Below are 24,666 nucleotides of genomic sequence, written 5' to 3' on the forward strand. Positions count from 1 at the left end.
ACGAGTTTGACAATCGTAGAAGTACGTTAATAATACGTTATCACACGTGTATCATACAAAACGTTGTCTACGCCTCTAAAATATGAAAATAAACGATAATTATTATTGATAAATTTGGCATGGATTATTGAGAAAAATAGAAAATTTACTATAGTCACTTGTTATTAGTTTACATTTTGACAGTAATTATGGTACAAGTGCTGTAATTAACTATTTTTCCCACGCATACTGAGTGGGAAAAGTATTTATCTCACGAGCGTAGGTGCCAGGTGAGCACTCGCAAGTGTTCTTTTCGTGTGGAAGTGCCATTGTCTTATTTACCTATTTCTAGCATATTAGTTGCGTTTTACTCTAACGAAAATGCATAATTAATTTATCATATTCAGCGTATTAGTCTTCCTAAAAAGTGACACATGCTCAGCAGCTTTTGAACACACTTCATTTTTTACGCAGATTTGTACGGATGCGTTTCCGAAAAAAGATGAATAATGTGAATAAATTTTTGTTTTGATTATTTCAAAATTTTCTTTTATAGGATTTCATATTTATACTGCAATCTTAACGTTTAAATACATTGATAACGTTAAATACGATGAAAACGATAAATCACGTTGATAACGTTTAAATACGTTGACGTCATTGCAAGTGGCGACAACGAAAAATAAAAAATGCGACGATGTCTGAACCTCTACAGACGTATAGCACTTCACGAATCGCTATTTTAATTTTATTTATATTAAGAAAAATTAGTTTATCGATATTACGGGGTGCTAACTGTCTGAAAAAATCGATTTAGTTATTTAGTCGTCGTTGGCTCTTATATATCTTCTAACTTCGATGGAAATTTACATGTTGTAAAATAGAGAGAAAATTTCTTAAGATATCGACTGAAATCGTTTTAAAGAAATTTCTTCCTATGAAACCAAGAATATACTTTCAGAAAACCCATCTCAGAATATACTCAACACTCATCAAATTTTTTTAAAATTTTTTAAATGGTTGAAAAAAAGAAAAAAAATAGAAAAAACTTTTTATTTCAGAATTTGACTTAACTTTTAAATAATTTTTACTCGAAAAATACACTAATCATTTACAGTTGACGATTGTCGAGAATCCTACACGAGCCCCTGTATTTTGGGGATATTCTTGGCGGTATGTCGATAACTACCCATCATCTAGTCATCAAAAGAACTAGATATTTGTTTTTTGGATCGAAATTATCCTATATATTCCACAAACTAATTCATAAAATAATAAAATTTTCATTTTTATAACGTGATGAAGTTATTTTTAACATGACGCATTACACCAATTCTTGATCTTAAATTTGTATGCCGATTTTCCACTAAACGGACAAACAAAAACAAAACACAAACTCGTTTCGAATAGAACAAAACTGCAACTTTTTACAAACTTTATAAAGACTGGCAATGTAATGGCCATTACAGTTTTGTTTTTGTTTATCAGGTTTTAGAAAACATAAACTCAATTGTCCGTCTGCATTAGGAACACTAGAGAATCCAATGTATGTTTTTCTTCCTAAATACGATTCAAATGTTTATCAGCTGTTCCATTTCCCATCAAAACAATTGCTTTGCACATCTAATTATTATCTTAATATTATGCGATATCATGGTCAGGACAATACAACGATTTTCTTAAAGTAAATTATAACTAAGTAAGGTTTTTTTATCCGTTTATTTTTAAGACGAAATAAAATATCAAATTAAACAAAATAACATAATTTAAAAAATAATCATAAATAAAAACATAAATATTAATATTAAATCACGAAGGATGCAGGATACCGAATAGTATCGTTTAGTAAGTATAAGGATTTCATTATTTTTTCCACCAAGATTCATGAAACTCCTACCTAATTTTCATGCAGCTTATTCAAGTAGACAAAATCTATGATGTAATTAATTTTTATCTGGATGATAAAGGTGCAAACGACAACAGACACTTTCAAAATTCCTTTGTTTTTGTCCATAAAATTAACCAATTTAATAAAATTTTTATTCGTCCCACTGACGATCGTATTGCTTTATCAATTTTACAATATCTTTCCTCCATTGTAAAACCTTGACTTTTGCGTCTTCAATAGAAGTAACAATTTCGCATAGATTGTCAAAAATCGGTTGAGCAGCTTCAGCAAAATTATCATCTATAAGAATCACAATTATTTTTTAATGAATTTAAGGAATATTATTGTGACCAACATTTATATATATGTCAAACGGGAAACGAAAATCCAAAAAGTAAGGGGTCCCCATAAAAAATCAAAATTGTAAAAGCAGTTCAACCTCGAAGCAAAAGGTGACGACTATTACGCCCTAATTAGCCTTTTTCCTCTGGAGATTAAAAAAAGATCCTCTAGATAGCAGGATATATTTGTAACCCCCCCCCCTAGTACTGCCATCTAGCGGATTTTTATTAATCTTCAGAGGAAAAAGGCCTGGAATTATTAATTATTGTATGTCCGGATTTAATGATAATTATGATAATGTTTATAATTTATCTTATGTAGTTAGTTAAAAAATTTTATTAGTATTATTTAAAAAATATAATGCTTTAATTAACCTTTTTACTCAAAAGATTAAAAAGAGATCCGCTAGATGGAAACACTAGAGGGAGAACAAATATATCCTGCCATCTAGAGGATCTTTTTTTAATCTTCAGAGGAAAAAGGCTAATTCCACCGGAGTTCTCAATTTATTAATCCATTTTGACATCAAAAATTTAAATTATCAAAAATAATAGTCCACAGTACAGTGATCTTTTTCATAAGTGATTACTAACAGGCTGAAATTTCGTAAGTGATCCGACAAACTACAAATTAAAATTTCCCGCGTGACGAATGACAAACGCCCTAATATCGGATCAAATTATTTTTCTATTACTTATTTAATCATTTTCTTAATACAATATCTTACAAAGAAAATACTTTATTATTACATGAAAGATAAATATCTATTTTACCGTATTTTTCCAAATAAAAAATGTTTTATGCTCGGCAAAACGAAGAGACTTAAAAAGTTTCAATCTCTTCGAAATCGCTATTGCATAATTGTTTTAATACTCTGCGTAATATGTTTTAATTATGAACATTGATTGATAAATTACATAAAGTACTTCGATAGAGTAACATAGAAATAACAATAATTTAGTTTGTTTAAAAAAACAGTTGTCTCGTCGGTAACCGGTTCAAACTTTGTCATAAAGCGGCAAAATAACTCGTAAAAACAATGGTTGTCACAATGAGATCGGTTGCAAAAATGAACGAAAGGTAATTTGCAATACAAAATTGGAATACCAACTTGGCTCATAAGAATTTGGTATCCCAATTTTGTACTGCAAATTACCTACCCGCTCATTCATTTTTGCAACCGATCCCACTGGGTTGTCACAGGCCATTATTTTTACCGGTATGATTGTCCCTTTATTAAAAGTTTGGACCTGTTATCGATTATCCAAGTTATGTTGCGGTTCGCTCCCGAAACATTAGATGTATTTTAACTTTCCTTCTATCTCTTATGATTTAAAATGTCCTACGGACTCATGATCCGTTAGATCGATTTTATTTGTTCGCAACGCAACGCCAATTTTTAAGTCTATAAAACGCTATAAGTATTACAACCCGCTATATTTTTTCGTTTCAGGCTAATCGACGAACAAAAATGGCAAATAAAGTAATGTTATGAACAAACAATTTTTCATTTTCCAAGTAAGAATAAACGAAAAAAAAAGGAATCTCCTTTCCAAAGCAGGAATACTAGTCATCTTATGTTATGTTACTGAGAAAAACATCTATTACCGTCATATTCGATTGTAATTTCAAAGCCTTGAACAAAATTATGTTCTTGTTGGTTCCAATCTATACTCCATTCACATATGAAATATTTGATTTTTTTTGAAAATTTACAAAAACATTCTATAATTTGCTTGCCATTTTCCACCTGAAATTTTAGAAATTTATGAAAGTATCACATTTAAAAAAGCTTTTATGTTTCTGAAAAGACGGATTAAAAATATACCATTTAAGATTTTTTTTTTTTAGATTTAGAGTACATTGTCAAACCGAAGAACAAATTTTACATATTTGAAATGATTGCCCCAATTTTTTAAATAAATATTTAAGTATCCTATCCGTCCCAATATCATGAAAAAGAAACAATACTAGCCAAAATCAGTCAGATTTGCGATTAAAATGCGTAATCACAAATACATACTTGTAGAATCATTATGAAAAATAGTTTCGGCCTGATTGGCCGATAATTTGAAAATACGTGATTTATAACATGGTAATAAGAAAATTTTGATTTGCGATTTCAGGTTCAACAAAACTGTATGCATATAGTTAAAGAAGCAAAAAATAATATTTAAAAAAATGTTTTTTAATAAACCTTTTCCAAAACTCTCAACCAATTTATTTATTCTTTTAAACGCGTTAGGTGACACAGGCTGTAAAATAATAGGAAAAATTTTCTTCCCTTCAAAAATACTGCTCTTCTATAAATAAACTGAAATAATGTCTCTGTTAATAAATTGTATCTAAAAGTACAGAAAAGTTGCTGTTTATTTCGCTCTTTCTAATCACCCCGATGTTTTCTTCACCCCATACATTACAGTAGGCAAGCAATTTAATATATCCAATCTAAGGTGTTATAAAAAATATATTTCTACAAAATAGTGCGCCCAGCGCCGTGCCAGGTGAGTTAGTTGGGACCAATTGCGTGAAAACAAGTTGACTATAATAATCAATTTTTAAAATGATCTGATAATTCTTAATTTTCCAACACAATTTATCAGGCTTCCCTAATGATTTAGAATTCATAAAAGATTTAAGCTGCACTGAAGTTTAACATGAAATTGTTGACCAAAAAAAATTTAAATTTGATATTTTTCTCATAGAATTTCTTTAAACATCTAGTATTTTTCGAGTCAAAATTAGCTTAGATGCTGAATATAATCTAAATTGGAAACGAAAAATTGTCTTCGATCTGTTTGCAATTTTCTTAAGAGTACTCTTTTTATCACAAATTTTTGTTTCGGAATTTGATAAAACTCAGAATAAAGAGTAATTTTCGTCCGAAAAATTTCAAAATCTTAAACCTTAATAGTAAATATACAAAATAAAAATGAAAATAAGATTACACTAGTTTCAAAAGATTCTTTGGGTAATGATTTCAGAATTTCTTCTCTTAGTTTTGACAAAGTTGAATATTGTCGGATAGCAGAAAACAATAAGTGTACATTCTTTTTTTTCTTCAAAAAACTTAAACCACTTGACATTTCCGTCGCTTCTCTTAAATCCTCAAATTTTAAATTTATTGATTGAATCACTTCAACATTTTTCATATTTTCATTCACTATAAGTTCAATTTGAAACTTCGTTCTGTTGCGAACTACACAGTCCGCCATGTATAATTTCTTAAATTTAATATCTGTTTCGTTTTCATCAACTGATAAATATTGAATCTTTTCGTTAGAAAATTTTGTCCGGTTCAACGATTCATTGATACTGAGAGCGTTTAATAATTCCTTTAAAGTATTCTCATTATCTACAACAGCAGGTTTTCGATCTGATTCCCTTAAAAAACAAAATCAATTCCATTAAAAGCTGATATTGCACTATTTTTTAATTAAAACTTACTCCAATACAACTGTGGGAATTTTGACAGTATTTTCCACATTATTATTCAACTTTGTTTGTAGTTTTTTAATTTCATCTTGCAAACTGTCGTGAAAGACGAGCAATTTTTGGTATTCCAAATGTAAATTTTGAGATGAATTGTTAGTTTTTGGTTTCTTTTTGCTCATTTTTCTTTAAAATTTAGTTTACAAATCAGATAAACTTTACCAAAACTTATAGAGGAAAGTAATATTCTTGATTTTTAACTATTCAAATTTTTATAATTGCCACTTTTTTAACGTGCTTTTCTTTACATTGAAGAATAATTTCTATGGTTATATTATTATTTCAATGGTTAGTTTTTTCTGACGTTTACAAACATTGGTATGAATATAGCATAGTAAAGCAGGGTATACATCATCAACTCATCAACAACATGAATTTTATATGTGCTTTTGTTATTTCAACAAAAGTTAAAAGAGGAAAATACTAGTAATAATTACCGGAAAATTCCGGCATTCTTTTATTCTTATCAAATATTTGAATTTATCAATCATGAAATAAAAAACCACGTGATTCATGGACCGAGTTCCCACGTTTAAAATTTTTAAAAATCCAAATTCTTTGGATTAGCAAAAATTTTGAGCATAGGGGCATTAAAAATGAGTCCTCTTCTATTAAAAATATACTTTTGTTTAAATTCAGAAAAATTATAGTTTCGCCCGAACATTTTGGATAGACATTTCCTACTCAGACAAAATACATATCGGACTTTAAATTTGGTAAAATTAAAATTTTAGGAGTATCAATCAAAAAGCAAAAACACTAAATATTAGTACCAACTGTAATAAACTTTTTCATACACAAATTAATAGATAAAAACCAGTTTCCAGTTTTGCGTAAATCATTTAGTCTATAACATTTATGTAATCTAGTCTCAAATGGCGCCCAGATGATCTCCAGTTTATAAAGGACGTGGTAACAAGTTAAATTTACAAAATTATAAATACCACCGATAAATACGGTTTTTCTCGAGTAAGTTTCTCAAGAATGAATCGATTTTCTTGAAAAAAAAACTAAGAATAAGCTTCATTAAATTATCTTTCTAAAAAAAAAAAATTGGTCCATCCGTTTAGGAGCTACAATGCCACAGATAGACACACACACATAACGGTCAAACTTATAACAAGTCTCTTTTTGCGTCGGGGGTTAAAAAGATATGATTTCAAACTTTTTTTACGCTATAGGTGTTAATTATATTTAAAACATTTCCATGGATAAATTTTTTTTATGTAGGTGCTCATAAAATCACTTAATTAGTCTATTTCAAAAAGTGATATTGTAAATGAGCAACATAGATCAAGACAACAAGAATAGGGGTAAAAATGAGAAAAAGACATTGTGTGTATAACTTAAACATTATTTTGGTTACAGCTGATCTAAATAACAATTACAAATGGAATATAGAAAATAAAATGTTAACAGAATTTTTAAAAATGGAAAAAAAAGTAGTATCGAAGAAAAGTGTGATGCCAGCTGAACTATCTCGAACATCATATTCATATGTATCGTAATAAAACATAACTAAAGAACTAAACTGAGTATTGAGTTGAAATGCCCTTGGCATCCCTGCCAAAGCATTGTGAAGCAAACCTTCTTATAACAAGTGTGCACTCAGGTTATTGATGTTTGAATTTCTATTTTGCAAGTATACTTTATTAAAAATGTTTCAAGTATTTGATAGTTCAGTGTGGTGTTTTGTTAAAATATAATTTAAATATTTCATTAACGAAAGCTATAAAGTGATTACGTAAATAGTGTGGAATGGGGTACAGTATTGATTGGATAGTGCCCCATTTGCGTAAGCCATCAACGAAACTATGGGATATAGCTAGCTCATTTACATTTGTATGTGTGGGAATATTTACTAAAATTGTGATAGGTTAGTATTGCTTACTTTTTATTTTTATAATTATGAAATATTTTGCCATTTTAAAAATGACAAGAGCAGGGGTTCCTATTACAGAATGGCTGAATCGTACAAAAATATACAACAGACATATTATTGACAATGCTTTGGACCGTCCACCAAATGTTCCTTTAATCACAATATCAAATCATCATTCATGTTTCGACGATCCTGGTCTTTGGGGTACATTAAAAATTAAGCATTTATTTAGTCGTAAAACGATGCGATGGTCGTTAGCAGCGCATGATATATGTTTTACGAACACATGGCATTCGTATTTTTTTATGTTAGGCAAATGCATACCAGTTGTAAGAGGAGATGGAGTTTATCAACAAGCAGTTGATTTATGTATTGAACGAGTGAAAAAAGGTGACTGGTTACATGTATTTCCTGAAGGTAAAGTTAATATGACCAAAGAAACAATGCGATTTAAATGGGGTATTGGAAGAATAATATATGAATCAGAAGTACCCCCAATAATAGTACCAATTTGGCATGAAGGTATGGATCAAGTGCTTCCAAATGAACCTCCATATGTTTTACGATTAGGAAAAAAGTTAACATTTAATTTTGGTAAACCATTGGATTTAACACATTTGGTTAAAGAATTACGAGCAAGAAATGCACCTGATGTTGAAGCACGAAAAACTATCACTGATTATATTCAAGATGAAATGATGAAATTAAAATATGAAACATTAAAACTACACAAGGATTTCGTTGAAGCATCTTGACAGTAAATTTAATTTTGGTTTATGATAGTCGAAACGATTTGCTTCCAGTTGCACGTGTTTTTTCCAAGCCGCTTTTCTAAGTCGATCCATCATTAATACATTCAAAATAAGTTTAATCGATTTTCAAGTCAACTTTTTATTGATATCCAAATGCGTTTAAAAATATTTTATTCTAATTTTTTTCCACAAAGTGTTTGATGTATGGTTTTAAAAAAAAGACATTTTGTTTTTGTGTGCCGTCTAGTTATTTATTTTATAATTATCGAGTGGAGTTTTTGAATTAGAAAAATATTTTGTCATTTTTTTGAATGATTTATTATTTGTAGTTGTTATTTTTATTTTATTCTTTTATTAAAATTTAAAAAAAATAGAGAAAAAAGGGTAAAACATAATTTATAAAAACTTTTATGTAATTTGTAGTAAAAATATTGTTTTTGTTAAATACAACGAATTTTATTTATTTTTTAAAATTGTGTGTATAAAAAGTTATCAATTTTTTTGAAATATTGTTTGAGTTTAGAATCTGATGTTCACGTAAGTATCTTTAAAGATATTTTATCAAAACATTGCATACATTTACCTAAGTTTTCTCCACATATTGCTTAAGTTGTTACTAAGTAATTAGCAAAATTTGTAAAATAGCTTTTAGAACTGTAGAAATCTTCAATTTTCTATTGTTTTCATTTGAAATTTTTGTTTATTTGAATCGATTTTTAAATTGAGTTCTCGAATAGCAATAAGTGGAAGGAAATTTGCATAATAACTGTATGTATCGAACAAAATTTAAATATCTATGGATTGAGTCTAAAAATGGGATGGTATTAATTAGGGCAACTTCAACGCGCTAAACATTTAAAAACATTTTCATGACCTACACTGAAACGCGCTGGTTTCACTGTATAACCTGGGAGTATTGGAAAATTGTGTTTATGTGAAAGTCTGTGATTAGAAATTCTCATTGATCAGAAACAAATGGTCACACAGAAATCATAGATCTCTGTTTGGTATAAATATTAAAATTTTTAAGAGCTTTGCTCTTTTTTGTCGCGTCAAATTATCGAAATCGCCAAGTTGTCGCCAGAGTTTGCTCAATGGCCGTTTTTTTCTTGCTTTCAGATAGGTAACAAATATTTAAAATAGAACACATTTTAGCGCCAAGTTGTTGATTTGGACAACTTGACGCCACAAAAAAACGCAGCTTAAATAATCAAAGAAGACACACTTATTATTAATATAGATCGCCAAATCAATACAACGAAAGTTGAATATTATCAGCTGATTGTATTTTATCAGTATAAATATAGTTGATATCACTTGATAATAAAACCAGAGCTATTTATTAAATAAAATAACGTTGTATATTTGAAACATTCATGAATTAGAATACAAGTTTTTTATTAAATTATTTTTGGCGACGTTATTTTTTACATTAGAACTGTCAGTCTATATTTAACATATGTCTGTGTGTTAATTATAATTCAGGCAAATTTAAATAAAATGAAAATATGATTTATTATTGATATCTAAAAATTATAAATGGTAAATTTATACAATTTGGGTTCTAAATTTAAAACATTTAATTTTCACAACTTTTACGAGAATTATAAAGCAAAGCAATTTGAATCAAGACACAAAACTTGTGTTAAAATTGATATCAAAATGAGACTAAATTCTAAAGGCATGGTGATAATTTTTTCTTTGTTAAGGCTGGGTCACACTGCTATCAAGTTGTCTCATACTCTCGATAAGCATTATGTGATCATCCTTTTATTTGCTAAAATTCGGTTTTATACCTTTTTTCTAAATTTAAATGTATTTTTAAAAAACATACCGGCCAAAATATTTTTTATTGTGATTAATTTTTGGCACATTTTGATATCCAATTTATTTTGCTGTTTTTGTAGGCCTATTTTTAATTCAAAGATTTTTTAAATGTACAATGTAAATTTTTATATTTAAATAAGTTTACGAGAACGAACTAATGTAAAATTTTGAAGTAAATCTTTGAATTTGTCTGCATATAAATATTTTGAATTTGTTTAAAATCAATTAAAGTGAAATTTTAAATTATACTCTTTACTAAAGATGTTAATCAGCGTGGTCATATATCTAAAATTTGTCGGCAATTGGCATAATAATCACCTTGACACAATAGTACATTTTATAAAATTAAAAATCTTATTGAGAAATCCATAAAAATTTTCTTTTTTTACTTCAATTTTCCTCTAGTACCTATGTTGTTTAATTGAACTACATATATGTCTCATGGATGAGCAATACAATTTTATAAAAAAACAATTTAACCTTGATAGTTGTTTTTGTTTCATTGACAAGTTTTGCTGATAAATTGCTTTAAAATTTTTTAAAATTATTTATTCCAAAAATATCTTATCAGTAAAATGAATAGATTTGGCATTGTATTTCATTTTTTTTTAAATTAAAATTAATCGGTTTATTAATATTAAATCAAAAAAGGTACCGAAAATATGTGCTTTTGTTTTAACTATATTAGTTAAATGTGTGTTTAATGACTTCCTATGAGTAAAAAAAGTTAACTAAATACATGACTTATTAAGATAGTAATCAAACTTGACGCATCACGTGGTTCGATGAACTATGACTGTTCTCCTTTCTGATGACGTAGTCCGGTAGTCATAGTTTATGAAGTATCTGTCTATACACTGAACCGAATAAGACCCGTGTGCAAGCCATACTTAACTCGTGGACATCATTGAGCCCTCTTTTGAATTTTTTGGCTTATTGCTCGTGTTAAATTTCTAAGTAAATAATCGCAAATAGCTTTACAAGAAATGATTTTAAGAGAATATGAAATATGACAATAAGTTGACCTTGTTTCTACCCAAAACCGATCGTCGCAATCAAATTTGCTTTGCCCTTATTTAATTATAACACGATATAAAAGAGTAGTCAAATTTGTCAGAGGGATTGCCAAGTTAATTTACGAAGACTAAAAGGGAAAAATACAAATTTATATGGGAAGGGCGCTATAGGGGGGCGCCAAGTTGATTTACGACTTAAGACTCTTATGGGCCTCATTTGTGGATTAATTCAGCTCAATTTATTTGTAAAATTTGTGTGGGAATAAACAAGTCTTTGGGAGGTAGGTAGGTATTAGTGACAGAGCATTAAGTATCCCTAGCTGTTGTTTCGAATCCAGAGCTATTTTATGAGACTTCAAAAACAATCGGGAATTTTTCAAGTGTTTTCATGATATCAATTCAATCGACACCAAAGTTGCATTTGCATGGCTACTAATAATTCTGAGAGGTGAAACTCACCAACTTTCTAAAATTGCTAGTTTATATCTGATCAGGTTTTGCATTTAACTTATTACTGCAAATAAACTAAAATTAATGTCGAGACATTTTATTCGTAGCGAGATTTGATGCCTCGTTCAATTAAAACTTTTTGGGAGAGAGATTGGAACATGCGAGGTGGGTTATTCGAATATTTAGATACGGAACTGTTCCTCATTTTAAAAATAAATTGCCTTACTAAAACAAAACCCATTTTTTTGTGATTATTCATAGATTTGAACAATAAAAAGTTTAATTTCGGTGGATAACAACTTTAGTTTTATTACTTATGTGCATGTTTCATTGTTAATTTAAAAATCACATGAGTTATTGACCTTGACAGTAACGTACATACTTTTATTAATTGTAGAAGCATGTATTAGTAATTAGACAATAGTAAATGTAACTAACTTCCAATGAAATTTTTTGGCAAATAAAGGAAGCTTTCCCATTTAAGGCTAACAATGAAATATTCTCATACAGTTTGGGTACACTAAAATTTCTTTTAAATAACAAAAATATTGATTCAAAATTTGTCAAAATTAACGATAAAAAACAATTATTTTAATTTAGGAGAAGATGGGGCATAGTAGCAAGTTTGGAATCATTTCCATCACTATTAACCGAATTGCGAATTTAGTATATTTACGGTCAATTTAAAATGCAATCACAAAATACATATTTTATTTATGCAAATTGCATATTTTTAATTTCATATAAATCAATTTAGTTCACAAAATTTCCTGACGCTGTAACGAATCGAGTGCAGAAAATTGCATTCAAATCTGTCTTACTGTTCAAATTTTCGAACTTCAGTGCTTCGTTTTGGCGACTATTTGGTATAACTAAAGAGGTAATGGTTACGTACGGGATAGCACCTTTTGATGTTATTTTGGGCGTTAAGGTGTACAAGCCATTTTCGCAGAGTATCTTGTAAAAATTTCTCAATGGCTGGCTGCTTATTGTGGAATTCGTCTTCTCTTAAACAATGAAGGTTATCAACCTTCGTATTTCCTCCATTTCTCAGTAAACATATCAGAGTTCCTATTGAGTAAATTCATATTTTGTAATATTGATGTGCACTTGAAAAAAGTTGTTTAATCAAATAACATGCTTACATGCAATTGGAATTTAATTCAAGTAAGGAAGCGTCTCCGTTGCCGGATTTTGCAATTAATATTTTTATACGGGTTGATTCGGTATGGTCTATTTTAAAATAATACAAAGAGAAATTCAAAATTTGACAAAATTAAATTTTAAGAATTTTCATTTTACAATCACAGGATTATGAAAAATTTGTGCAATTATAGATCAAAATCTCCTATGCAAATTGCAAAGTAAAATGCAACCTTATCAACAGTATTGAATATAGGAAGGTCTTCACAATGGTCATCATTTTTGGTCGAATCGATTTTCAAATTTCAACTACAGCTTGTAATATAATTGGGACTTATTCGTATATTAATACTATGCTTTCAACAATAGGGCTTTTCATTTTAAAATCACGATTCACATTTGTTTCGTACTAAATGATTTATAACCAATGTGATAAAATGCATAACAAATATCTTCTATCTTAGTCCTACTTATTGCTGTCAGTACGAAAAAATAAACTCTGCACTTGCGCATATGACATGATGAAAAGGTGTATTCAAACGTCAACCATTTTTGATCAAACCCACTTTCAACTACAATGTGTATCTTATTCGGACTTATTCATATATTTACTGTACTTTCAACAAATTCAGTCGCCATGTTTGGTCCTAATAGACCACTTTTTCACTAAAAACAATAATGCAGAAGAACTGTATATTAAATAGCAAACGCGAATCCTTTAAAAAATGATCAAATAACAAACAGTAAATAACAAATAACCACTAAATTATTCTTTATAGGATTTTTAATTTTAATAAAAACAATATTTTCCAAAAATTATTCATAGATTTGATAATAATAAATGCTTGACATTGAAGACTTCATGCGTGTATGAATTAATTTAAATATTTTTTTGGTAAGTTAATTTGCAATTAATATTTGCATTTGCATTTATAATGAAATTACTTCAAATAGTGTCAAACGTTGTATAATTGAATCTGATATTGAAATTCGTTTGATTAAATTTCTCAAATTGGGATCTGTGACGTTGGGTATACATTGACTTGTTCTCCTATGGCATCGAGGTAAATTTTGTTAAGACGGATTTTAAAACCTTCGATATTAGAACATTTAACTGACCAATCCATTTAGAGTCATCTCGTAGCAAGAACAAGCGTTTATGCTCTGGCACTATCAAACCCAAATTTTATAGACTGCTTTGTTGATTAACATTATACATAAGAAGATGTACAAACTGTAATCTTAATAAGATATTTGACTTGCTTGAGGCATCATAAAAATGTGATCGGAAAGAATTTTTAATTTTCTTTGGAATAAGTGAAATTGGAAGTTTGTTTTGTTCTATCGTGTAAAAATGTCAAGTGAAATAAACTTTCTTCGTTACATCATTTTCAACATAATATTTAATAATTTTGCAAATAAATATGTAGGTATAGATTTGCATACCGTTAGCCGTTAGTCTGGTTGCTTAGGGCACTTTATTTAATATTGTGTGAGATTTTATTGTCGCGTTGGTAGAGATTGTCAAAAAATTATTATTTTGATGTTATTTAAATTTGCGAACCATTTGGGCAAAGTTATTTAGAAATTTTTTTTTGTCTAATAATGATCGTTAGGCTGTTGAAAATGCCCTTAGTAACGGGAGATTATCATCAAATATAACGGAATTGACCCAAGAAAAAAACAGAAATTTTCGAGATTCAAATCTAAATATGCAGCATCAATTTGAATCACAATATAATTTTTTTTTTGTAAATAATTTGTTGAGGAATTTTTTTGAGGGCGTCGAGTAACCTGGAAATTTTAGAAATATTGTTGATACGGGAAAGTTAGGGAATTTCATGACATAATTATTGATTGTCTATCAACTTGATTAATTTTCATTATTAAATTGAAGGGATATAAAAAATCATTTTTCCACGAAGTGGGCCGTTTAGGGAATTATATCATTTGCGTGCCTGTAACGCACTTACTTACAGATGATGTAAGATATAATGACATACATCTATTAATCATTATTTAATATTTCTTATTATGTTATTAATAACAGTGTAGGTATATAAAATAGAGCAACTTCTAGTCGGAGGTGAGCATGCAAAACATGACAATGAGATCTGTTGGCTAATTCCTTTATGGTTGACCCTAAAAAATTAAAAAATCATTTTCACCAGATTGAAAATTGTCCCGTAATCAGACAAAAATCTTCCACTTCAATAAAAATTAATGGAGGTGGTTTCGGCTATTTACTATCTGACATTGTGGAATGGAACCAATCTGATATATGAGTTTTTGAGGGTGTCATGTGTAAAAATCAGTCAACCGATCTGGTTCCTCACGTTTGGTTACTCAATTTGATCCGAAACCCGATCTAAAGTACTCGTTTGATAACAAAACATATCAATTATTAAAATTTAACTTCAATAGGATTTTATTTAATTAAGTTTATTTTGTTTTGAACAAAAGAATTTTAACTCGACAAAATATGTTAATAAAATTTAATGTTTTTGCTTTGTGCTTTGTATTGATAATATACAGTGGAAACTGTTTATAGCGACAGATGTTGGAGTCCTGTAACTTCACGATGTTATTGTTGTCACATTTCGAATTTCGATTTATAGACCTTGCAATAAAGAACAATTTCCTGTTTCAAATTTCAAATTTCCTGTTTCGAATTGATGGAAAGGTCCAGATGATTCATGGCCAATTTTGATAAAACGGACTTTACTCAGTAGTTAAGAGTTCGTTGGTTTGCTAGGGTAATCGGTTATGCTATTTCACAGTAATTATATGTCAATGTGAGAAGCAAATACATACTTGCAATTTAGCTCGGTACCACGCCATTGCAGAGATGGATGGCAGGAGTAAAATTTCCCATGATTTGATGTCTCCTGATTTTAACAATGTCATAGTTACTGATTTATGTGTCAGGAGCCAGTTAGAACCAAGGTTTCAAGATAATTTTATTTCCTTAGAAAGCAATTAAGAACTAAGCCTAGAAGTTGGAACATTCACTTTTCGATTTTAATACAGCTTGAGTGAATTTTTGTTTTACCTGTGATTTCAAAGCATTCCATGTTCTTATTCCCCAATCCTATTCCAATGACTTGACAATGATAGTGATAATTCCTCCTTCCTAAGAAGGAAGTGTTCAATAACAGACTTCCAATCTTCTTTGTTCTTGCAGCCTTTTACGTGTAAAATTCAACTTTTCTCATCACTAAGTTTATGATCCTTCGAAAACGTTTATAATTTTCTACTACTTTCTTTTACAAAAAAGTCGTGTTGTTCATTAACCAACAGTTTTCTGAAGCCCAATTGAACATTAGGCTTGACCTTCGTGTGCAAATGCGCGGGAAAAAATTATCAGACAAATGAGGTAATCATTATACTCCCGCATAAATGATTTGACTGTATTTTAAATTCTTTTATTATTATTAACAAAGCAAATGTATCGTTCAATATTTTTTAAATGAAGACAACTAATGTTGACTATAAAAACACAATTGACCAGTGATTCAGCAGCCTGAAATTTTAGATAAATATAAAAACATTTTTTTCCCAAAAAAAAAGAAAATATATAATATGTGAATGGTTTTAATAAAGTATAAAATTATAAATGTATTTTCTTAGTCTGAAATGTATTAATTCGGGTGCTAGAGAGGTTCTCGTGGCAGTTTCATGGATACACCCAAGATTTTTGATGTATTTTGTACCTGCTGTAACCGCTGAATCCGACGTTTGAGAGTGGAAAATTTTTTTTTTTGAGTTTTGCTAGGTGATCTTTTATTAGCATACATTAAGGAGTAACGTTCCTCGAACAGCTCTAGCATTTATTTTAAAAAAGATGAAAATTGAATTTTCTGTATTCCTCGTAAATTTTCGAAAAACTTTTTTCTAGAGTTTGTCAAAGTTTTCCTCTTAAAAATAGAATTTAGCATCTTCATAAAAAAAAAAACTTAGGTGGAATTGAGGACCTCTTTGACACCAGAACGTGTAGCTGTTAAATTTAACTAATTAATGTTTAAGTCAATTTAATTGGGGTTATTCAATAGTTTTTTAATAAAAATGCACTTTTTTTTTTAAATAAAATGCGAAAGAGCAAACTTTATTCTTCTACTTGATTTTATATACTTGTAAAAACTTAAAACACTTCGAAAGCTACCGCGATAAGAGTATACGGATTGAAAAGCTTGAGATAATTTTGTGTATCTTTACATTTTTTAATTTCGATGACCCAAAAACATACAAATACCCAAAGTATCTCACGGTTCTCTAACTGTATACTCTTTTGCCATTAGCTTCCACAGGGTAATATTTAGGAACTTGTTACATCAAAATGAACCAAATCTTGCCACAGAACCGAGTTTGAAAAGAAGAAAGTATATAATGTAACTCTTAAAATTTTTACAATTTAATTAACGCTGTTAATACAAAGGCTCTTAATACCTTCCCGAAGGTTATCCTGGATAAGTTTTCTTTTTAACCAGTTCTTTAGTAGTAGCTCAAATCTACATTATATTTTCTCCTTTTTAAATTTCTGTTTTGATTTTACTCAAAATGTGCTATCGATTTTCCACGAATGATGGACAGCTCATGGTTAAATTTTCTATGAATTTTGACGTAATAGTTCCTACATTATTGGATAAAACAAAATGTGTAAAGAACTCCGCATTTTTCTTTATGGATTCTAGTAACCTTGAAAGGTAGATCTAAAGGTTTCACGACACAAAGCTATAAAAATTTCGGATTTTGCGAATTGGAATTCAAACATAAGCAATAATATACTACCCGGTATTATATTCGTCTAAGGAGGAAAGTAGTATTTTAAACTCCATATCTATTAAAACTAGAATGTTTAGACATTGGTGTTCGGGAGGAGACTGTTGATCTGCTAATCGAGAGGTATCAGTATCCATTGTTTTAGAAATTCTGAGTGAAATCCAATTAACATAATAAAACTGCGGAATTCTTAAAACTTCATTGCAACTGAAAATTTAGAAATAATTAAAAACGAATATTTTATATGTTTACTGATGAAGTATTTTTTCTAAGTAATTAAATGGTCTAAAAATGATTTTTCCTAAAGATAAGAAACATTTTTAAAGCACTTAATAAATCAACATAAAGCTGCGACTAGAAACGAAGAGGAACATCACATAGCAACGAAAATAGGCAAGTATCAAACAGTATATAACATCGCGAAATGAACGAATTGCATTTATTTTACGCAGCTATACACTGCTTGGTACTTGCCTATTTTAGTTGTGGGGTGATATTCGCCCTCGTGTCTAGCCGCAGCTTAATATAATAAATGTATAATCTAGTCAGCACATTATAATAGGAAAATAAATGAAATTATATAATATTTGTGCTCAAATTTCATTATCTTTGATTAACTTTAACCGTTAGTTAATTTTTTGAATCTATCAATTAAGTTAATCAATTGTGGTGAAATTGGGCATTAGTAAATCGTAATAGTGTTAACTGAACAACTCAATTCTTTTTGTTTGGTACTACTTCCGAGAATTCCGAGGATAATAGGCTATTATAAAAAAGAAATTTACTAAAATTTTGTTAGAAATTAGTCTTTTTCATGTCTAGAGCTAAACATAGTATTTGATAGTCATTTAAAAGCAGCTGGAAATTTGAGATTCTGTTATCCAAATCGTGTCTGACAACTTTTTCCTCTACCAAAATCGTAGCTGGAAACTTATATTTCAGGAGGCCTGGAATATTTTTAGCTGCACAGCAAGCTTAAAATTGATGATTATTTATTGATATTCAAACAAAAATAAATTGAATAAAAACTGGACAAATTATTTTGTCTGACACCCGAAAGAACGACATATTCGTTGTTGAACACCTTCAATTGCAATGCTCAAAATGTCGGAAGACAGACCTGTCTTGTTGAGAATCGGAAAAAATGATTTTTGCATTTTTTGTTCAATTGTTTGCTTATTCGAATATCGTTTTCAATGTTCATAAATATTAGCTAGTAGCGCAATTAAATATTTTCAAGTCTTCCAGAAAACAACTTCCCAAATTTCCGACCGTCTTGAAAAGACTTTCAAATACTACGCTCGGCCCTAGACATTTTACTTTATTATTCGTGTGTTTACTATTCAAAAAAATATTTTGTTGTTCATTTTAACACAATTTCAAAACAATTAATTTATACAGGGTGAACCAAAGTTACAAAAGATACAAAACGTATTAATGATACAAAATTCACAGACAAATCTAATTAAATTCCACACATATTGCCGTGATAAATTCAAATTTTGGTACACTCAGTATATTTTTCTTTTTGTACATAAAATTTAATTTATAAATAATATATTTCATATAAAATTTTTTTATATTGAAAATTCTTAAGTTTAAAACAACACAATATTAAAATACTGTAAAGAAAAACTAAAACAAAAAAGCTTTTCAATCACTTTTATAAAAGTAACAAAAAAACAAGTTAATATTTAAACCTAGTCGAAAATTAAAAACAACAAATGTTTCCAGTTTAGACGAAAAAAAGTTTAATGTAATAATATATAATTAATAATTGTAATACTTATTGATTAATTAATATATTTAATATAATTAATATATAAAATTACTTATGAAATTTAGTAAATACTGTTTAATTAATAGAATAAATTAATTCATGAATAAAAATTTTGAATAAAACATTGGTTTTTAATGAATTAATTTTTTCATTTTTTCATAGTTTAATGCCATACATAAATCAGAAATCGTCTAAGACACATACTGCTTCTTTTCGAGAGGCTAGATGTATGCTATTTAGACAAAAGAAATGTTTTAAACTAAATTATTAAATTATTTTTAACAGGTAATTTTAGGGATTTTATTTTTTGGTAAAAAAAGATCAGAAATTCATAATTTTACTGTCGTTGTTTTGGAAATATATCGAGACCGAAAGGATGGATAAAAAGACTGAAAAAATATAAAAATCCTGTTTATATGATGATTAGATGCGTGGTTTTCGAGATACCAATAGCTGTAGTCTTCAGGTAAGTATATTCATCATAGTAAAAAACTCAATCTTAGTAAAATTTTGGTAATGATAATAATCATTGTCATAACTCCCGAACTAAAAAAAGGGGTGTTCTAAGTTTTACCGTTATGTGTGTCTGTCTGTCTGTGGGATCGTAGCGCCTAAACGGATGAAGCGATTTAGATTTTTTTTTGTTTAGTTTGAAAGGAAGAAGAAATTTAATGGAATGTGTTCTTAGCTATGTTTCAAGTACGAGTTTAGAGTTCTGTACTAGAAAAAACTAAAAAATTGGTTATGATCTTCAAAATCGGCTCAGTTTGAAAGAGGCTTTAAAGAAAAAGGTAGTTAAATGTTCTTAGATACGTTTCAAGTGGCAGTTTAGCGTTGCGTACCTGAAAAATTTTGTCGGGGGTTTTTAAAATTCCACTTATTTTCAAATCCTTTTTACAGGACAAAAACCCATTTCCAAGACTATTAATATGACCGCACCCAATTAACTTTGATCGAGTTTTTTATTTTTATAGGTCCCCGGTTATTTGGGGTACATCGTGTTCAGGAAAATCTTTTGATCATTTTGGTGACTGCTGGGACTTTATAACTTATGCTCCGTTAGGCTTGCAAGTATTTTTCAAATAGACAATATCGCCCGCCGGATTTTGATTGTTTGATGAGAAAGACGATATAATATTATCGATTAATTTTATTAATAATATTTAATAGTTTTTAATAAATATGATAACCCTCTCAATTTAATGCGGAACAATGACTATGTGGCTCCATGTGCATGTGCATGTGCATTTATTAGTGATGGAACGAATATTCGCATTCGCGTATTCTTTAACATTTACATTCGCAAAAAACGATGCGAATGTTTTTGACAAAAAATCATCTTCATTTTGTATCATAAATTGCAAAATAATCCCAAACTTCACAAATATGTACTTTACTCATATTTTTAGATCACTTTTGAATCACTGTTAAATTTGAATGTTGGACAAATGCAATTATATTAAACTAATAATAATAATATATAAGGACTAGCTGACCCGGCGAACTTCATACCGCCTAACAGTCGATTTTTTTAAATACTTATTCTGCTATTCGGGACACCGGATCAGCTAGTAAGATAATAGAAGAAAAAAGGAAGTTAATAAGTCAACAATTACACAGTAAAGAGACGTTTACATTTCAATTGACATTTTACCACAGACAATTTACATTTTACTATAGACAATTTGTTTTTGAGTAATGTTACAATAGTATAAATATTGATAAATAGACATAAATATTTATACGATACTAACGTCACTCAATTGTTTTGTTTTTCCGTAACCCCTCTACTAGCACTTAAACTTTATGGTATTAAAGTTCAAATTGAATTTTAATTATTATTACGAATCTTATGTATGAGACTATAGAAAAGTCGGAATATAGTGTTGTTTTTAGACTTTTTCAGGCAATTTTTTAAATTTTTCTCTCCGTAAAAATCTCATCGTACTTCAACGAATATTATTTAAAAAAAGGGATTAGCTAAATGGGTTCAGCTCCCCTCGAGATTTACGACAACATTCAGCGATTCATTTTTATATTATAGATTAATTAAGTTAATAACATTCGCATTCGCATTCGCGAATATTGGAAATAAACATTCGCATTCGCGATTGTACAAAATTCAACATTCGTCCCATCACTAGTCATATATATAATCAATCCATGGTATGTGTATATTGATGATATTACAATGAACTCTACAATTATCTAATCTCAACTTCAAGTACATGTGTACTTACTAAATACTAACAACCTGGTTTACTTTGAATTTATATATTTACACACTCTGCATATATTATTTATAAACTTTTAATTTATTACATATAAGTTTTTGTTGTTATTTTATAATCTTATGATGTAACAAACAGACTATCTATTTTATTTCATACATGTGATTCTCAACCAACAGGTTTCACTTAATATTATATTTATTAAAAACCATATTTTTTAATTTTATTTACAGTAAAAGTCGAATAAAAAGTATTAATAGGTGTATCTATATATCACATGTTATAGTTGATTACTAGGCAGACTCGTGAGATGATTCTAAATACTCAACTATCAACCTTAACTCATGCCTTAGATTCTTTCAACTTTTACAATGTCCTAGCTTTGAACAAGTTTTCTTTAAAAAAGATCTCAATTTTTCTTTTAATTAAATACACCGCAGTTCCTACAAAAAGTAGTAAAAATTGAGAAAAATTTCTGCTCCTTACCAAATAAGATCCCTAATGTACGCACAAACATTATATACTGTTGGCAGAATAAATCGAACCCGCTACCCTAAGCATACCGCGGACGGAATTGGTTACGCTTTAACTAACTGAGCTAATAGGGCATGCTATATCCTAGAATGTGACTCTCTTTTCGATGTTTTAGTATTAGTTGCGAACTATTTTAGTACGATAACCATATAAGCGACACTTACTTATTTTGTTCATGCTTGTGCGAATAAACAAAATAAACCTATTAAAGCTATAAAAGTGTAATAATATTGTATTTAATCGAATAACAATACATATAATCTTATGCGGTCCCTAGACGTCCAATTACTACTAATTTACAAAGTATTTATTCATATATCGTGCACCTATTATGCATTCTACCGTAGAATAAACTAACAAATGCAAGACGTGTGAACATGAGTGCCAGACCAATAGCTTTTCAGTAAATTATTGTATTTATTGATAACAAAATAATGACTACAATCGTAAAATATCTTTGAATTATTTAAGAGCTATATATAATATTCGCATTAACCATTAGGCAGAGTAGGCAACTACCTAGGGATCTCGTATTGAATAGGGGCTTCGCGCCCGCACCAAAGGTATTGACAATATTTCATAGAGAGACAATTTAATTGGAAAATTTGGATCCTCAATGACAATAGTTTTTTTTTTCTTTTCAACGCATGCTGTTAGTTGATGATATACTTCATGCTAAAACAAAACCGTCCCGTATCGAGTAGTAGAACTAATAATATGGATGTGTTACGTTACGTATGTGATAGCAATTTGGTGTAATACGTGAAAATATCGGGTGAATATCGTTTACGATAATATGTCTGTTTCCTGTATTAGTGCCTCATTTTTGAACGCAACGGCTAGAAACTTCAGAACCCAACCATCTAGTTCCTCTATAGTCGACAAACTCAACCAAATCAACTCGTAATTACAACAAGAGTTAAATATGATAATAACTGCTTGATTTCGGGAGCTGCACGATCCAGTGTTAGGTACTAACAACTTTTACTGTAATAGTTTGACAAACACTGTTCAAGACATTAAGAAAACTTTCGCTTATTAGAATTAAGTACTTGATTTTATAGAAAGTAATTTTTGAATGAAAAAACAATTTTGTGTTAGTTTTTCATGGACGGATAAATTTTAAAATGCATTTTTTGTTAATTTTTTTTTATATCTGACATAAAGTAGATACAGGGTGCTTTTTTTAAGTTAACATATGCTTAAAATTCGATAAATAAGTTTTAGCGATAAAAATTTAAAAAAAATGGTGGCTCTTTAAGCGCATATCTTACCCAAAAATTGTTTTTTTGTATATTTTCTGAGGAATCTGGGCAAAATTCGAAAAAAAGTTGACAATATAAGTGGTTTCTTTTTCTTTAAAGACCGCATTTTTGTTCTAATGAAGAAACCTGGTAAATTTTTTGAAATTTCCATACCTTCAGACGATAAATAATTTGTGTGAATCCGATATCAGAAAGGAGGTTAAGAACTTAAGAATTACTAATCCAAAGTTCAAAGACTTGAATTTGGATTATAAATTTCCTTCAAAATGTAGGTATATTTGCTTAAATATCATTTCAAATTTTTTTTTATGTTGACCTTGTCACAGTTTTTTACCACCTTTGTCTAAAATTTGCAAAAAATAAGTTGGAGCTAAGAGAATTGCGGATGAAATCACAAGTTAATTGAGCAAATAATTTATATTTTACGCAATTCCACTGTATTCAGTAAGTTACCAAATTTTTTACCAAAAGAATACATTTTTTAACCGACGAAAAATAAGGAGGTTCTCAAATCTCAAGTAAATCTTAATTTGTTTAACTTCTCAGTTAAGGAAGTTATTGTAATGGGTCCGATTTTCGAAATCGAAATTTTCAATATATCTTTACGTTTCATGGTCAAGGCATTAATACCAATTTGCAGTAGAAGTATGTCTGTGTTGATCGAAGCGTATTAATGGCAATATGATCCGAAAATAATTTCGTAACATTCGGTCGAGTTGGTCGAGTTATTTTTTTAAATGTTAAAATTATTTTTTACAATTTGGGTATTTTTTTGATGTCGGTTTTATTTTTGCAAAAATTTTTTATTTATGCTAAACACGAATATATAAAATCAATATAAAAAAGTTCGACATGAACTGTGCTCAGACAAAATCGTCAATAGTTTATTGTTTGTTATAAGATGTATAAAGGCTACATAAACTATTAAATAATGAATTCTTATCACGCTAATTAGACGTGGGTGGTACACACTTTAATTTGTATAGTTAGCTATGTATGGTATTATGTGTGATTAACACATATTTTCTTATTCTGTACATTCGACGAAAATTTTTCGTTTCGGCTACGATATTAAAAATGATCAACAAAATTTGAAATTTCATTTATCAATTAATCATCCTTTTATATGCCTTTTGTGAAAAATTTTAACGATTCTCCGAACGGCTTAGGAAAAATTAACTATCAAAGGCGGTCTTTTAACCAAAAAAGAGCATATTTCTCAAAAACCGTACAGAGAATTGATATGAATTTTTCACAAAAGACAAGGGTGATTATAATTGATAAATAAAATTTTAAATTTTTGTAA

General features: G+C 29.0%; 2 protein-coding genes across 3 annotated transcripts; one reads left to right on the forward strand and one right to left on the reverse strand.

Moving 5' to 3' along the window:
* Window positions 1-1,795: 1,795 nt before the first annotated feature.
* Window positions 1,796-5,884, reverse strand: LOC123300480. The gene is made up of 4 exons (XM_044883063.1): window positions 5,657-5,884; window positions 5,158-5,593; window positions 3,818-3,959; window positions 1,796-2,167 (listed from the first exon to the last, which is right to left on the reverse strand). The coding sequence occupies exons 1-4, from the start codon at window positions 5,821-5,823 to the stop codon at window positions 2,019-2,021; spliced, it is 894 nt and encodes a 297-aa protein (XP_044738998.1). The 5' UTR covers window positions 5,824-5,884; the 3' UTR covers window positions 1,796-2,018.
* Window positions 5,885-7,239: 1,355 nt separating this feature from the next.
* LOC123299825 (tafazzin) lies at window positions 7,240-8,559 on the forward strand. 2 transcript variants are annotated; one of them, XM_044882202.1, is made up of 2 exons: window positions 7,240-7,577; window positions 7,647-8,559. In XM_044882202.1, the coding sequence occupies exons 1-2, from the start codon at window positions 7,460-7,462 to the stop codon at window positions 8,336-8,338; spliced, it is 810 nt and encodes a 269-aa protein (XP_044738137.1). In that variant the 5' UTR covers window positions 7,240-7,459; the 3' UTR covers window positions 8,339-8,559. The 2 variants fall into 2 exon arrangements, with proteins under 2 accessions (XP_044738137.1, XP_044738138.1); XM_044882203.1 differs by having other exon boundaries at window positions 7,241-7,577; window positions 7,662-8,556.
* Window positions 8,560-24,666: the final 16,107 nt, after the last annotated feature.

Source organism: Chrysoperla carnea, chromosome 5, assembly GCF_905475395.1.
Source record: "Chrysoperla carnea chromosome 5, inChrCarn1.1, whole genome shotgun sequence".
In the NCBI taxonomy this organism is placed as follows: Eukaryota; Metazoa; Arthropoda; class Insecta; order Neuroptera; family Chrysopidae; genus Chrysoperla; species Chrysoperla carnea.